The 16,862-nt window shown below is 41.0% G+C and overlaps 1 protein-coding gene across 2 annotated transcripts in view; it reads left to right on the forward strand.

Moving 5' to 3' along the window:
* Nucleotides 1-16,862, forward strand: part of THSD4 (thrombospondin type 1 domain containing 4) — a 576,361-nt gene that overhangs the window by 34,363 nt on the left and 525,136 nt on the right. For both annotated transcript variants that reach the window (XM_027123511.1, XM_027123512.1), the window contains exon 3: nucleotides 4,977-5,046. In XM_027123511.1, the coding sequence (XP_026979312.1) occupies nucleotides 4,977-5,046 (70 nt within the window). The remainder of the gene's footprint in view (nucleotides 1-4,976; nucleotides 5,047-16,862) is intronic.

Consider the following 16,862-nt stretch of genomic DNA (forward strand, 5'->3'; position numbering starts at 1 on the left):
CTCACCTGAAAAATGGGTATAATCAAAGTGTCTGATAGGATGGTTTTGACAATTAAATGAAATAATACTTGTAAGCGTTGAGATCAGTGGTAACCACGTAGTCTTCTGGCTAATGTCATTTGTAACCCATCTCCTTCTCTTGCTGCCTTTACCCTTTAACTGCTGTCAGAGGAAGGCAGAGGGTTGAGCTGAACACAGTAAAATGCACGCTTAGCAAAAATGTTTGATCCGCAGAGTGCAGGTGGAGATTTCACTTCGATGCTAAGATTTTGGCTCTCTTTTGTGAAGGTCAGTATAATTTTATTCGTGATCAGGTTGCTCCCAAAATATCTCTTGGGTTGTATTAACTGAAAAGGAAAAAAGTAAGGTTTTTATTTTTATTTTTTTTGGTCTTTTGCTTGTTTTATGACTTAATATGCTCAAGTGGCATTGAATTCATTGAGATAATCCGAGGTACACAGAGGCTGTGACATGATCCACCCTCACTGGAGTCAAGGATGATTGGGGGAGGGGGGTGGGAAGGGGTTGGCCCAGGCGAATACACAAGGGCAGAGTCCCAGTTCCGTGATGTCAATCTTGTACCAAATTTCAGCGGGCATTATTTTCTACAGGAAATGAAATGTTAGAGTGTTTCAAATCTAGAACAGGGCTGGGTAAACGGCATAACTTTTGTTGTTGTTGTTGTTCTGATTGGTGTGAAATGTTGGGCTGCTTCTCCTGCAAGGTGAATCGGAAAGTCTCGCTAGAAATGTGGCTTCCGCCACCGCTTGGAGGGGAGAGTGTGATTTGTTTGCCAAAGGCCCTGGTAGCCTTCAATCTGTCAAAACGTTGCAAGCTGGGAGCAGTTTGCCAAAGCAAACTATCAAAGTGGAATAACACACGAGTCGCACACACACAGACACGCACATGCTCTCCCATTCCCCAAACATTAATTTTGAATTGGGTCAGGAGGAGCAAGAGTTTGGGCCAGATTGTCAGTGTTTTAAAGAGCTGTGGGCACAGCTATGGACTAGCAATTAGACAGGGATGTGGGAGCAGGCTGAGGTGTCCTAAAACGGAGTCTACAGAGTAGGGGTGGGAACCTTACAGCCCTTGGCCGAGTTTCATCTGGCCCCTGGGGTTATATATTGCTCTGGCTGGTGTGATTGCAGCCCAAAGAATAATTTCCCCTCTGGGGGAATTTATTCTATTCCATTCAGAGCAGAGCCCATTTACTAACTAAGGTTTTATTCCAGCAAGAATTTTATTGGGTATCCCTATGCATTTTAGCCTCACTGGGGCCCAGCTTGATGAAGAGAAGAAGCATCTGAACATCTGAACATAACTTGCGTAGCATTTTTGCAACAAAAGCACCAACAAACATTCTGCTGCCAGACCTTGTGTAAATCCTATGGGGATGAATTTTTGGAAAGTCACGTAGAGACTCAAAAGCACACTGATTCTTATAAATCCCTCATAAAAGAGCTTTGCAAAGCTCCCAAAGTTACTTTGGACATTTTGAAATCCATTAATCCACTCCCTTTCCACTTATCTTGAAATTTCACAGGTCATAAGAGGATGAAGCCTCATTCATTAAATCAATGCTCTTCCTATGTAGCAGATACTTTCCGAGGTGCTGGGAGATAAAGGAGTAACAAAACAGACTCCCTGATCTCATGGACCTTATATCCTAGTGGGCAGAGGAAGAAATTTAAGTGAATAAAGACATCCTATGTGAAATGGAAAGTGCTATGGAGAAAGAGAAGTAGGCTGGGCTGGGAGAGGAAGTCCTGTTTTATGTAGGGTCAGGGAAGCCTTATGGAGAAGAGACACCTTTGGGCAGACACCTGAACGTGGGGAGGGAAGGAGCTGTAACCATATCTGGGAATAGAGTTGACCAGGCAACCCTGGAATGCAGTCCCTCCAAGACAACAGGAAACCTAGAATTTTCCCTTCTCCCATCTTTCACTCCCTCTCCCACTCCAAGTCCCCCGACTGTTATGGAAGTGCAGCCTGGGATGAGTGGTTATGCAAAACGGCTCCTGATTGCATTACACATATGTGGCTTAGGTGTGTGCCAAGAACTTTGAGGGGCTGAGGTATAACGCATTTCTGGAGCTGCTGTTTGTTTTCTTAACAAAACCACACCAATCTGGTTTTCTTTTTAAATGAGTAAACAGTGCCAGAATGTGTTACAAATGATTCAGATTTGTAGGCACGGCTTCATAAGGTGCTTTCTTGCGCATGAACTCGTTTGAGGTAGGCAGGGCGGGTTCTATTATTCCCATGTTACCGATGAAGAAACTGAGGTGCAGAGGTGCTTTGCCCAAGGTCATGTAACCAAGGAGCATAAGGTTGTATCCAGTAAGGATACAACTAGAAAAATAACTGTTCTTCTCCCATCACTGTGTTCACACCCACTCCTTTTGATACCCCTGCCCCGTGCCTGGAAGACAGCTTAGGCAGTTTTCTGGTCCATTGCAGGCTTAATGAGCAGTCTCTCTTTCAAGTATCAAAAGGCCCCAAAAGATGTGTGTATGTGAGGGAGGGGGTAGCTTTAATGGTTGAATGCCCATCCTTCTAGAAGTTTTAGTTTTCCTTCAGTACCTTTAGTTTTTGTTTTCCTTGAGTACTTTTTGGGTGAATCTAAGGCATCAGTAACTTCACCATCCAGGCGTGCACCCTTAGCCCCCTGTGTGCCGAGCAGCACAGATCCGTGTGCCTGTGCTTTGGACAGTACAGAGAGAGAACATTTCCATTGTTGTAGAAAGTTCTCTTGGACAGCACTGGCCTAGAGCCTCAGCAAGTTTTAAATCATTCTTTGATTCTTTTCACCACTAATTTTATATTTTTCTGAATAGATTCCTTACTTGGAAGGATTTCATGTACAGATATGCTACATTAAAAGAAAGTCTAGTCAGATATAAAACCTTCAGTCTCTCATCCAATTTAAAGCTCCTTTCTTCCCCCCATACTGGGCCTGGTCTGGCCTCAGACCCCTGTAGTGGGAAGAGAGGGGTTGGCTGCTTCTTCACACTCCTAGTTCCCCTCTGTGCCCCGCTCCCTCTGGTCCTCATTAGTTCCTCCAGGACAGAGCAGGGGAGGGGACAGATAGCTGGGCAAAGAGGATCTCAATAGCATCGGTGCCCGCTGTCATCTGGTGTTGCTGTCCTGGCTTGGCCGGTGTTATGTTGTGGATTCTCCTCTCAGGGCCCTTTGGTTGGTCCTTTGGAGAACCTCCCCCTCACCGGGATCTCCTGTTGCTCATGCCCTGGTTCAGGCTGTGCGAGAACTGGCTGCCTCTTTATCTCGCCTCCCCCAGCTCCCGGCCCCCATGGGTACGCACCACACATCACCCGTCTTTTGGTGAGGTCCTTGCCAGAGGACTTGAGTCCTGCTTTCCATGGGAGAACCCCAGCTTTCCTTGCCCCTTTAAGCTCCAGGTATGTAGGCTGCTCCCACCCCCCCAGCCCTCTCACACTGCTCCGCCCTCCTAGACACTCCAGCCAGGTTTTGGCCTTTAAATACGTTTCAGGGGAAAATCAAGCACCGCTCCTTATACCCCAAACCCAGGGGGTCCAGATCAATCTCTCGAATGGTAGCCCTCCTTGTTTGGCTGGGAAGAGTTCCAACTTTTCCTCCCCTAAGGGGAGTGAAGGGGCTGTGCTCAGCATTCCTGCATCCCTAGCAAACTTCTCCCATTCACCAGCCCACACCCTGCTCCTTGCTCAGCCTGAAGGTTTAGGGTGAGGGGCTGCGGGACAGGATGGGTGGGGGCAGAGGGAGGCACCTCCGTTTCTGGTCCTGAGTACACGGTGCAGCCCTTCTCTTTGGAACGTGTGTGTATGTCATCCCGTTGGTTCTTAGCTTTGGGACTTCAGTGCAAATCTAAGACAGCAACAAAAAGGATGCATGGAACACCTTGGTACATATCCCTTCCCCCTGCTTCTTGTCCCACCACACGGTCTTTAACCAGTCCGGCCACATCCATTCTGTGTGTTCTGCTAGGACCGGTCTCATTTTCAGGCACAGTGAGGGTTAGGGTGGAATTCAGGGTTCTCAGAGATGGTGGGAGCTTTTCTAGCTCCACAGGCCTTACCCCCCAGATTCAGACAGGTATTCCTCATGCCCGCCTCTACACAGTGAGTTTTCCTTTGGACAAGGGCATGTTTCACATCTCTCAGTTATGTTAGAGGCCTCAAAAAGGTTGAGAAGCACTGGGTTACCTAACTGCCCTCAGGGTTAAACCCTTAAAAGAAGGATTCAAGGGCTTCCCTGCTGGCGCAGTGGTTGAGACAGATGGGAATGGCGGAGTTGGGATTCTGGCCTCGATGTGTTTGAATCCAAAGCTTCACGCTCTCCCAGCATACCCTGCTGTCTCGGGGCCAGCTGGTTCCTATTTCTACACCTTCTCTTTATTTGATGACAAGCCTTAATCAGGGCTGGTGACAGTGGGGCTTAACACAGCTAATCCCACCCATGGAGAACATATCTGACACTAAAAGCCCAAGGACGGGCAGAGGAATGGTTCCGAGGAAAGCCTGGAATGAGGGAGAGGAACTTACCTGGGAGAAGCTGCCCCCCTTCTGGCCTGACCTTACCACCTCCACGAGGACCAAGCATGCACGAGCACTTACTCTGTGCCGGGGCACGGTGTGTTATCTGATACAGGCCTCCCCAGACCTCCAGCCAGCTTCTGTGGTATCCCCATCTTACAAGGGAGGAGACTGAGGCTCAAAGAGGTTCAATGTCCTGACTTGGAAACCTTGCCGGTAAGCAGTAAAGTGGGGTTTGATCCCAGGTCTGCCTCGTGCCACAGCCCCGCCCGCAGCTGTCTCCTCTCCTGCGGGGCCCTTTGCATCTTCACTGGGTCACATCCAGGGCCTGGGTTGCACTGTGCTCTCCCTTCCAGTGACGAGATGGAGATGCGCCTTCTGCTGGACACTGCTGCCTGGAACATACTCACAGCCCTGCCTGTTGCTGTTTTTCTTTCTCAGTGTCCTGGGTTCCCTCCTGCTGCTTGGATTCCAGCTCGTCTGCCCACAGCCCTCCACTGAACACAGAAAGGTAAGCCACGGCCGTTCAGAGGCTTTCCTTCTCTGCCCGGGGGCCTGGGGTTGGACCAGTCATCACCGCCCTGAGCTTTGTTCTATGTGGAGTTGAGTCACCGCTGATTCTCAGAGGAAGCACCATTCGTAGGATGTTCACCAGTCTTCCTATCCTTCCGAAGTTCTTGATCTTCAAAATGAAGCTGGTGCCCAGAGTCAGTCTCTGATCCGAAAGCAGTGCTGGCTTTGTAGCCCATGTCCATTAGAGTGGGGCGGTTAAGGAGAGATGAGCGAGCAGACTCTACCTCCCCTAGGGGTGGAGGAGCTTCGGCGGAGCCTTTACCCCCGCTAGGGGCACCTCAGGGGGATGCGTGGGGATGGTTAGAGACAGAGCTGCAGCTAAAGCTGAGGCTGTAGCCATGTAAGAGCGCCCCTTGGAGGGAGCCATCCATGATCTTCGGTTAGAAGGACACAGCAGCCAGTGGCCAGGCAGGGGGCGGGGAGCAGGGAAATAAGAACCCGGCCCTCTTTTACCTCCTCCCCTCCATCTCCTGCTGGTGACTCCCTAAACCTGAATCCAACCAAAGGACAGAAGACAGAAAACTCCCTTAATGCAGTGCCCAAAGGCCAGCCTCCTGGGCAACAGGGCTGGGTGGAGAAGGGTGGACAGAGCATCTGGAGGGACAAACGGACAGTAGCAGGCATGCTTCCCTTCAGGCTCTGTGTGTTTCATAGTAAAGGAATTATTCACTGCTGCCTAAACAAGCCCAATGCCGTCCTGCAACAGAGCACTTGTGTGATTAATATTTCCTGAGAAACAGATGCATGATATGACTTTGGGAGGGTCCCTAAAATCCCTTTCTCCTACCTAGGGACTCCTTATGTCTACAGGTAATGAAATGCAGATACTTCTGAGAGGACTGATAGGTCAGTCATTTGTATCTAACTGTGACTGAGTTGGTTGGAACCTTTCCTAGAGGGGCTTTTCATAGGAGAAGTCCAGGAGAGAAGGGGGGCAAGAAAAGAGTAGGTGTACAGGTTTGCCTAGATATGCACCTTCTTGGGAGAAGTTCTTGATGTTCTTGTCTGATTAGTCTGATTTATCTTAGGTCTGTGGATTATGTTCTGACTTTGTCTTTCTGGGCCAGATGTGAACCTGTATTGTGTCGTGTCCCCCATTAGGGTGTCAGCTCCATGAAGGTGGAATCTTACCTGTCTTGTTCACTCCCCAATTTCCACCTCCTGGAATACAGCCTGGCCTGTTGTAGGTGCTCAATAAAATACTTGCCGAAAGACTGACTGAATGAATGGAAAACCTGGCCAAGATCTAAGCATCATTTTGTTGGAGTCACTTGGCAATTTACACCCCTTTTACTGTACTGCATCATCCCCATTCATGATTTCAAGAGTCAGAGAGGACAACTATGATAGATTGAATGTTTGTGTCCTCCCTGCCCCCCAGGTTGGTGTGTTGAAACCTAAACCCCTGTATGATGGTATTCGGAGGTGGGACCTTTGGGAGGTGATTAGGTGATGGAGTGGGGTCCTCATGAATGGGATTAGTGCCCTTGTTAGCGTTATGGGAGAGCTTGCTGCCCCACCATGTGAGGATGCAAGGAGAAGTCTGCACCCCGGAGGTCGGCACTGTGCTGGCACTCTGACCTCGGACATCTAGACTTCAGAACTGTGAGAAATCAATTTCTGTTCTGTATAAGCCACTCAGTCTATGATATTCTGTTTTAGCAGCTCAAACGGACTAAGACGAAAATCGGCACTGAGAAGTGGTGGTGCTGCTATAACAAATACCTAAAACGTGGAAGTGGCATTGGAATTGGGTAATGGGTAGAGGCTGGAGGAGTTTTGAAGTGCATGTTAGAAAAAGCCTATGTTGCCATGAATGGACTTTTAAAGGCGATTCGGGTGAGAGCTGAGAAAGAAAAGAGGGGAGCTCAATCTTCCCAGAGAATACCTAAGCAATCCCGAATGAAATATTGGTAGAAATATAGAGGTTAAAGGCCATTCTGATGGGGTCTCAGATGGAAGTGAGGAACACGTTATTGGAAACTGGAGGAAAGGCTCTGCTTGTTATAAAGTGGCAGAGAACTTGGCTTGTTTCTGTTCTGGTGTTTTGTGGCAGGTAGAACTTGCAAGTGATGAAATTAGATATTTAGCCAAAGAAATCTAAGCAAAGTGTTGAAGGAGTGACCTGGTTTCTCTTGACTGCTCATAGTAAAAAGTGAGAAGAGAAAAATGACTTAAAGATGGAACTGTTAACTGGAAAGGAAGCAGAACACAGAACTTAAAGATTTTGGAAAATCTTCAGCAGATCCGTATTGAAAAGATTGAGAAAGCCTGTCCAGGGAAGGATACTACGGGTGTGGTTGAGAGACTGTTTGATAAGGCAATTAGTCAGTTATCTTGACCGACGCCAGGAGCTATTTATTGTCCAGGACAGTGGAAGAATGCAAAGGGGGCTGCAGTGCCTTCCAGATCTGGCTCATCTCTGCACCACCTCGCTTGGTGGTTTCCACTCCCCACACTCACTCCGAGCTCCTCAGCTGCGCCAGGAGCTGCTCCAGTGGCCCGGGGAAGGGTGTGGGCTGTGCCCAGCAGAGCCTTGGGGGCATGACTGCCTCCACCCAGATTTCAAAGGACAAGGCTTGAGCCCAGGTCCCAGGACCCCAACCTTGGAGAACCACAGTGGGGGCAGCGCAGCCTGGAAATTTGGGGCCCCAACCCGTGCAGGTAGGACCATGGGCCCAGTGGGCCTGGAAGGCAGAGCATGGAGCCAAAGAGGATTATTCTTAAGCCTTTATGGAATTTCCCCGGGTGGGATTTGGACTTTCTTCTTTCCTCGTTCTCCCATTTGGAATGGGAGTGTCTCTCCTGTGCCTGTCTTACCATTGTATTTTGGAAGCACATAACATGTTTGATGTCACATATTCACAGCTGGAGAGCAATCTGCTTCAGGAAGAATCATACCTTGAGTCTCACCTATATCTGATTTAGGTGACATTTAGATGAGACTCTGGGCCTAGAGTTTAATAATGATGCTGGAACCAGTTAAGACTTTCTGGGTTATTGGGATGGAATGAATGTATTTTGCTTGCAAGAAGGGTGTGAATTATGGGGGCCCAGGGATGGAATGCTATAGACCAAATGTGTCCCCACAAATTCATTTGTTGAAACTTAATCCCCAGTGTGATGATATTTGGAGGTGGAGCCTTTGGGAGGTGATTAGGTCAGGAGGGGATAAATGCCCTTATAAAAAAGGTCCCAGAGGGATCTCTAACCTCCTCTGCTATGTGAGGACACAGGGAGAACATTGCTGTCAATGAACCAGGAAACATGTTCTCCTCAGACACCAAATCCACAGGCCCCTTAATCTTGGACATCCCAGACTCCAAAATTGTGAAAAATAAATTTAAGTTTTCCATAAACCACACAGTCTATAGTATTTTTGTTATAGCAGCTGGATCAGACTAAGACAGCTGTCTGTTTTCATTATTATGTTGTATTATTTATTAGTGTTCAGGGTTAATCAGGGTTGTTAATCCTAATAGTTGAATCAATCTACCAGTGTTCTTTTTATTTTTTGCTGTTATTCAAATAGACCATCATACCTGAAAATGTTTTATAAATGGTCAATTTACTTTGCTGTTTCTCTTAATTTTTCAAGTTAGCCTGAATGATATAAATGTAGCCTGAACAAAAGGTTCACAAAAAGTTATTGCCTCCATATTTCTTTCTTTTTCTTTTTCTTAATGATGTTTATTCTTTTTACCAAGCTGCACCATAATGTGCTTGGTAAGCCTCCATATTTCTTAAAGTATTTGTTCTGAGAAATTTTTAAAAATGATTTATGAATGACTTTAGAATGTTGAATTTAAAAATTGAGCGAAAAGTTTCACATCGTGGTGTATGGTTCCTCCTTGTCAAATTATTAAAAACTTTGCAGTAGAAAGTTAAATTAAATACATTATTTTTTCAAAATAATGTATAGATTCCTTTACTTGGAAAACATGCATTTTAGGACAGTTCTTCAATATAATTATATACATTTTAGCTGCCAGGATCATTGTCATTGTCATTCACCCCAGAGAAGAAAAGACTCAGTGCTTTCTTGGGTGGTGAGTTTCTTCTTGACATTCTATTGGAGCTCTGTGGAGCTGTGACTGTCATCCTGCCTGGCTATATCCCCCAAATCCTGGAGCACAAGCAGTACTGGCAGTAGTAGCATCCATTTATTTCTGCAACATAAGAAATAAGGAGATACTTATTAAAACAGGGGTTGGAAATGTTTTTCCATAAATGACCGGTTGTGACTATTTTAGGCTTTCTGGGCTACAAAGTCTCTGTCACAACTAGTCAGCTCTGCTTTTGTAGCACAAAAGCAGCAATAGATAACATGTAAATAAATGTACATGGCTGTGTTCCAATGAAACTTTATTTACAAAAAACTGGATTGGCCCCATGGCCCGCCATTTGCTAGGCAGTGCTCTAAAGTCGGGTAGAGAGAGGTTAACTGTAATTACTGTATATGTGTTTTGAAGTTGGAAATTGTCTCCTCCTGGACCTTAAGGAACAAAAAGGATTTGAGAGAAAAAAAAAAGTATATTTTTTCATTAAAACCTAAGAATTATGATTGCTATCCAATTGTTTTCATTACTTAGATAAATCATAATTGAATTCCTGCTGACTGTTTTGTGGCAAGGTCCACTCTCAATCTGTAGTAGAGAGCAGCAGCAAGAATTAGAAAACCATTTATGGTAAATTCTTAAGGGACAGCATTACTGATTTGTGCAAACTGTAGTTTAGTATGCGTATGAAAACTACCCTCTAAAATACATCTTTTTCTTTCTCATTTATTATAGCGTGTCCAACTTTAGCATATGGAAGCATTTCTACAGTGTAAGTTATTCTGAGGAAAAGACATAATTTGTAAATGCTGTCAAGTAAACTATGCATTTCTAAATGCTGCTTGGGTGACTGCATACATCTCAGTAAAAACTGTCCCATAATAGTGCAGGAAAAGAGGACTCGGGTGCAGAGTGTAAGTAGCCCGTTTGAGATATTTCTATCCAGAAGTCTTTCTCTCACTTCTGCAACATGGATGGCATCAGAAAGGATTGCTCAGCCTCTGTTCTTGGTAGTTATTTAGTGACACGTGGCAAATGATTTCGTTTAAGAAACTCCCTGTGGCTTCATTTGCTGATAAGGTAAGACCAAGAACAAAAAAATCTTGACCAAGACTTTAATAAAAACCATATGTTATTAGTACGGGAAAATATGTAGATTGCAGAAAGCTTTTAAGTTAACGAAACTGTTCTGTCTGCTTGACAGACATTCACTGAGCAAGTTGCTTTGTAAGTCATAATGTGTATGGTCAACATAATCTATTTAGGAAAGAATCATGAAACATCGTATTTTATTCCTACAAATGGAAAAACATACATATAATTTAATCACAGCTGCTTAACTTGTTTTCTTTTTAAAGTTTACTTTTTAATTAAAAGTATGCATGTTTATTACAGAGAATTTAGAAAACAATGAAAAACAATGAAGAAGGAAATAAAAACTCACTCCTAGGGCCACGAGCCAAAGAGAAGTGCTCTTCAATCTGTTATTTATAGAAACTTTAAAACAAGCAAACAAACTGAAAACACCCAGACACACTACAGAATGAAGGAAGGGTGAAGTCAAATATTTGTTTTGCTAACTGATTCGCAAGCCACACTGTGAATAGCAGGGGACCTTGTAATGGGTTTAGAGCCTACTATTACTGTGTGCAGCTATTGACCTCAAATTGCCTCTTGACAATGTCCTACAACTGGATGTTGAACAGAAGGCCTATAGAAGGACAAAAAGAAGTTTTAGGTAACATAAAATTTCTCATATTATTGCTTCTATATTCAAGAAGGGAGAAAACAGTAATGTTTCCAGAAGAAAATATATGAAAATATGCTGATGATTTGAGGTAGGCAAGGATTTCTTAAACAACACACCAAAGGAACTAACCATGAAAGAACGGGACTTCATGGAAATTGAGGACTTTTTTTATCGAAATACACCATAAAGAGTGAAAAGATAAGCCTAGACAGGGTGAAGATATTCACAATAATATGTTCGACAAAAGATTCATACTCAGATTGTATAAAGAAACTACTAATCATTAAGAAAAAGTTAAGCAATTCAATTTTAAAATGGGCAAAAGACTTGCAAAGTCACTTCACGTAAGAGGGTATTCTAACGGTCAGTAAGCATATGAAAAGATGCTCAATCAAAATCATTAATTAAGTAAAGCATTAGTCCCTAGGGAAGTACAAGTTAAAATGAGACACCACCAGAATGGCTAAAATGAACAACACTGACAGTACCAAGTGCTGATGAAGATGTGGAGCAACAGGAACTTTCATACATGGCTGGTGGGAGGTTAAACAGTAAACCCCTTTGGCAGCATATCTTAAAGCTAAACATAGGCGCTTTTTTTTAACAACCTGGCTATTCTACTCCTAAGTATTAATATTAACCCAAGAGTGATGAGTGCATGCCTCACCAAAAAATACACATTAAAAACGTTCATAGAAGTTTATTTACAATTACTTAAAATTGGAAATAATCCAAAAGTCTATCAGCAAGAGAATGGATAAATAAATTATAATATGTCCATATAAGATAACATTAAACAACAATTAAAAATTGGACGTCTGTTTCCAGCCAAGATGGACCAACAGGGATCGGATTTACTCTCCCATGTAGGATAAGAGCAAAATGGCCAAGATAGAGCAACAGGGACCAGATTTCCCCTAATCCTCTGACCTGAAACAACCAAAAGAACATAAAACCAAACAACATATATAAAGCAGTGTTTTTCAAAACACTGGACACCAGGCAACAAAAGACAGTGATCCCTCAGAGATGAGAAACAAATCAGTTGAATGTGAAAATTTCCCCAGCTAACTGGGGAAATGACATAATGATAATGACAATTGGTGTCATTGCAAGATCAAGATGGAGAGAGTCTGCAGGGCAGACTCAAGATGGAGAGAGTCTGCAGGGCAGAGTACCAGAGAGGAGAGAACTACGCAAAGGGAAGACTGCAAGAGATCTGCAGGACTTTCTCCTCAAGGATACAGTGCTGCACTGATCAACACATGGGTGAGGAAACAGCCTGAGGCCGGAAGAGAATTGTCAGACAGGATTAAAGGGAACAATGTCTGGTACTCACGCAGGAACAGGAACAGTGACTCTTCCCAGCAGCCAGGCTTTATAAACTCATAATCCAGGAGGCATTGGAGAGAATACTCAGGAAGCTCTTGCCTTGGTACTGCATTGCTCTGGATATGACAAACAAGTCATAAAAGCACTACTGAAAGGGCCAAACTGTTTCTAAATAACTTTGCTATCCTAGCACAAGTCTCAAGAATATAGGAATATGAAAATATCCAGCACCCAACAAGGTAAATTTTACCAACAAGGTAAAATTCAAGATGCCTGGCATTTAGTCAAAGATTACCAGGCATGCACAGAAGCAGAAAAACATTAGCATTATTCTCCGTAATGAGGAGAACAATCAATTGAAACCAACTCAGAATGACACAGATGTTAGAATTTGAAAACAAGGATATTAAAAGTCATTAAAACTGCATTCCATATATTCAAAAAGTTACGTAGAGGTTTGGAAAATATAAAAAACACCCATGTCAAACTTCTCAAGATGAAAATGAAAAATACACTGGATGGGATTAATGGAAGATTAGACAGTGCAGAAAAAAAGAGAACTTGAAGATATAGCAATAGAAACTTTCCAAAAAGAATCTAAAAAAAATGAGGAGTATCAGTGACCTCCGGAACAACTTCAGGTGAGTTTTTATATGTACAGTTGGAGTACCAAAAGGAGAAGAGGTGTGTGTGGGGGGGGGTGACAGAAAAATATTTTTTAAAATAGTAGGAAATGTTCCAAATTTGACTAAGACTATGAACCCAAGAATATCAATGAACTCCAAGCACTAGAAACATGAAGAAAATGGCACCCTTACACCATTATCAAACTGCTTAAAATTAGTGATAAAAAGAAAAATTTTAAAGCCCTTAGGGGAAAAAACATTACATCCACAGAAACAAAGATAAAGATGATAACAGATTCCTTGTCTGCTGTCACTCATGCAAGTGAAGCAATATCTTTAAAGTACTGAAAGAATACAACTGTCAACCTAGAATTTTATACCCAGAAAAAACAACTTTCAAAAAATGAAAGTAAAGATGTGTTCAAACATAAATGCTGTACCACACCTGTACCACAAAAATTGTTAAAGGAAATTCTTTAGGCAGAAGGATAATGATATCAGATAGAAATATAGACCTATACACACAATGAGATGAACCAGAAATAATAACTGCATGGATAAATATATAAGGTTTTGAAAAATTATTTAAATCTCTTTTAAAGATTGACTCCTTAAATGAAAACAATATAATGTGTTGTGGAGTTTATAACATATGTTTAAGTAAAATGTGTGGCAACAATAGTGTAAATGCCAGAAGAAGATAAATGGAAGTATAGTAAGGTTCTTATAATATATGTAAAACTGTATATTACTTGAAGGTAGACTGTGATAAGTTAAAGATGTATACTATAAACCTTGAAGTAACAATTCAAGAAACACAACAAAGAATTTTAGCTCAGAAGGAAATAAAATATCGTCATAAAAATACTCCAATAATTCAAAAAAAGGCAGAAATAGAAGGAAAAGAGATGGGACAACTAGAAAACAAATAGCAAGATGATAGACTTAAATATAATTATATTAATAATCACAGAAGCACCTCAACTAAAAGGCAGACTTTGACAGGTTGGATATAAAAAGGAAGACACTCAACTGTATGCTGTTTACAGGAAACACACTTCAACATAAAGACACAAATTAGGTTAAAAGTAAAAGGAAGGACAAAGATATACCATGTTAACACTAGTCAAAAGAAAGCTGGAGAGACTCTATTAATATCAGATACAGTAGATTTCAGAGCAAAGAGTATTACCAAGGATAAAAAAAGTCATTTCATAGTGGTGAAGGGGTCAATTCATCAGAGGACATAACAATCCTAAACATTTATGTACCTCATAATAGAGCTTCAGATTACTGAAGCAAAATCTGATATAGCTTCAAGGAGAAACAGAAAAGTCCACAATTACTGTCTGAGATTTTAATACCGCTTTCCTAATACTGGTAGAGCACATAGACAGAAAAATCAGTAAGAATGGAGAAGATTTGACTATGACCATCAATCAGCTTGATCAAATGGACATTTGTAGGACATTCCCCCAAACAAAATCTGATATGTATTCTTTTCAGGTGCATGAAGAACACTTACTAAGATAGATCATATTTGGGGCCATAAAGCAAGTCTCAATAGACAGGATTCAAGTCACTGACAGTTTATTCTCTGATCACTGTGGAATTAATTTAGCAATCAGTAAAAAAGATACCTGGAAAATTCCTAAACATTTGGAAATGAAATAAAACACTTCTAAATAATCCATGGGTCAAAGAAGAGATGAAAGAGAAATTAGGAAGTACTTTGACATGAATGAAATTGAAAACACAAAGTATCAGAAATTGTGGGAAGCTGCTAAAACAGCACACAGGGGGAAATTTATATAACTAAATACTATAAAGACAAAAAAGGTCTCAAATCAGTGACCTCAGCTTCCATTGAGGAAGCAACTAGAAAAAGAATGATTAAACTCAAAGTAAGAAGAACGGAAATAATAAAGATCAAAGCAGAAACCTATAAGGTAGAAACAGAAAAACCATAAAGGAAACCATTTATTCCAAAAGCTGGTTCTTTGAAAAGATCAATAAAATGGATAAATCTTGAACCAGAATCATCAGAGGTAAAAAAATGAAGACACAAATTGTCATTATCATTATGTCATTATCAGCCTGTCATTATGTTACAGGCTGGTAACATCACCATAGATTCTGTAGATATTAACAGGATAATAAGGGAATATTCTTAATACTTTATTCTTATAAATTCAACAAGTTAAATGAAAAAGACAAATCATTTGAAAGATACAGACTACCAAAGCTCACTCAAAAAGAAATAGATAACCTGAATATTCCTATATTTATTAAAGAAATGGAATTTGTAGTTTAAAACCTTCCTGCAAAGAAAACTCCAGGTCCTGATGGCTTTACTAATGAATTCTTACAAGCATTTAAGGAAGAAATAATACTAATTTTACAGAAGCTCTTCCAGAAAAGGGAAGAGAAAGAAAACTTCCCAACTCATTATTCTATGAGAACAGCACTACATACCAAAGCCATATAAAGATGTTACAAGATAAGAAAACTATAGGCAATTATTCATCATGAACAGAGATACAAAAGCTCTAATTAAAATTTTAGCAAATTAAATCCAACATTATAAGAAATGATAATACATCATGAATAAGTGGGCTTCATTCCAGGCATAAGAGTTTGGTTCAACATTTAAAAATGAATTGATATATTTCATCATATTAACAAACTAAAAAAGAAAAACCATATGGCTACCTCATTAAATGCAGAAAAGTTCTGACAAAATCTGACATCCATTCCTGATAAAAGCTCTCAGCAAAGTAGGAATAAAAAGAAACTTGCTATAACCTGATAAAGGACATCTAGTAAAAACCTATAGCTAACCATACTTAATGGTGAAAGACTGAATGCTTTCCTTCTAAGCCGGAGAAAAAGACAGCAGTGTTTTCTCTCACCACTTCTACATGGTACTGGAAGTTCTAACCAATGCTGTCAGGCAATGAAAAGAAATAAAATGTATCCGAATTGGAAAGGAAGAAGTAAAATTGTCTTTATTTTCAGACAGCAAAATTATCTGTAGAAAATCTGATGAAATCTAGAAAAGACTATTAGAATAAGTGAGTTTAAGTAAGTTATTGGATATAAGGTCAATATGCAAAGAGTCAATTGTATTTCTGTCAACTGCCAATGAGTAATAGAAAATTAAGTCAAAAAGAATATCATTTACAACAGCATGAAAAATATGAAATACCTAGGGGTAAATTTGACAAAAGATGTGAAAGACCTATATGCTTATAACTATAAAACATTATTGAGAGAAATTAAAGAAGACTTAAATAAATGGAGAAATACATTGTGTTTATGAGTAAGAAACTCAATATTATTAAGATAACCATTCTCTCTAAATTGATATATAGATTTAACACAATTCCAATAAAATTCCCAGCAGACTTTTTGCAAAAATTAACAAACTCATTAAAAAACCTTTATGAAATGCAGGGGACCTAGAATAGCCAAAACAAATTTCAAAAAAAAGAACAAAATTCCAGGAGTTACACTACCTAATATTTGCATTATTATGAAACTACAGTAATAAAGATATCATATTATTGGCATCAAGGTAGATAAATAGTGGAACAGAATATAGACCCACAAATATATGGACGACTGAATTGTGGAAAAAGTGTGATGGTAATTCAGTGGAAAAAGGGTAATCTTTCAATAAATAATTCTGGGACAGTTGGATATCCACATGCAAAAGAGTGAACTTCAAACCATAGCGGGTACAATATGCAAAAATTAACTCGAAATTGATCATAAATCTAAATGTAAAACCTAAATCCTTAAACCTACTAGAAGGAAACAAAGGAGAAAATACTTGTGACTGGACTAGACAGATTTTATTTTTTAGATACAACATCAAACTCATGACCTATAAAAGAAAGAGTTGATTGATTAAATTTTATCAAAACTCCTAACTTCTGTTTTAGAACACTCTTAAGAGAATGAAAAGGCAAGCCACAGACTGAGA

The sequence above is a fragment of the Aethalodelphis obliquidens genome, unplaced genomic scaffold (genome assembly GCF_003676395.1).
Source record: "Aethalodelphis obliquidens isolate GAN/ISIS:26980383/991018 unplaced genomic scaffold, ASM367639v1 scaffold26, whole genome shotgun sequence".
NCBI lineage: Eukaryota > Metazoa > Chordata > Mammalia > Artiodactyla > Delphinidae > Aethalodelphis > Aethalodelphis obliquidens.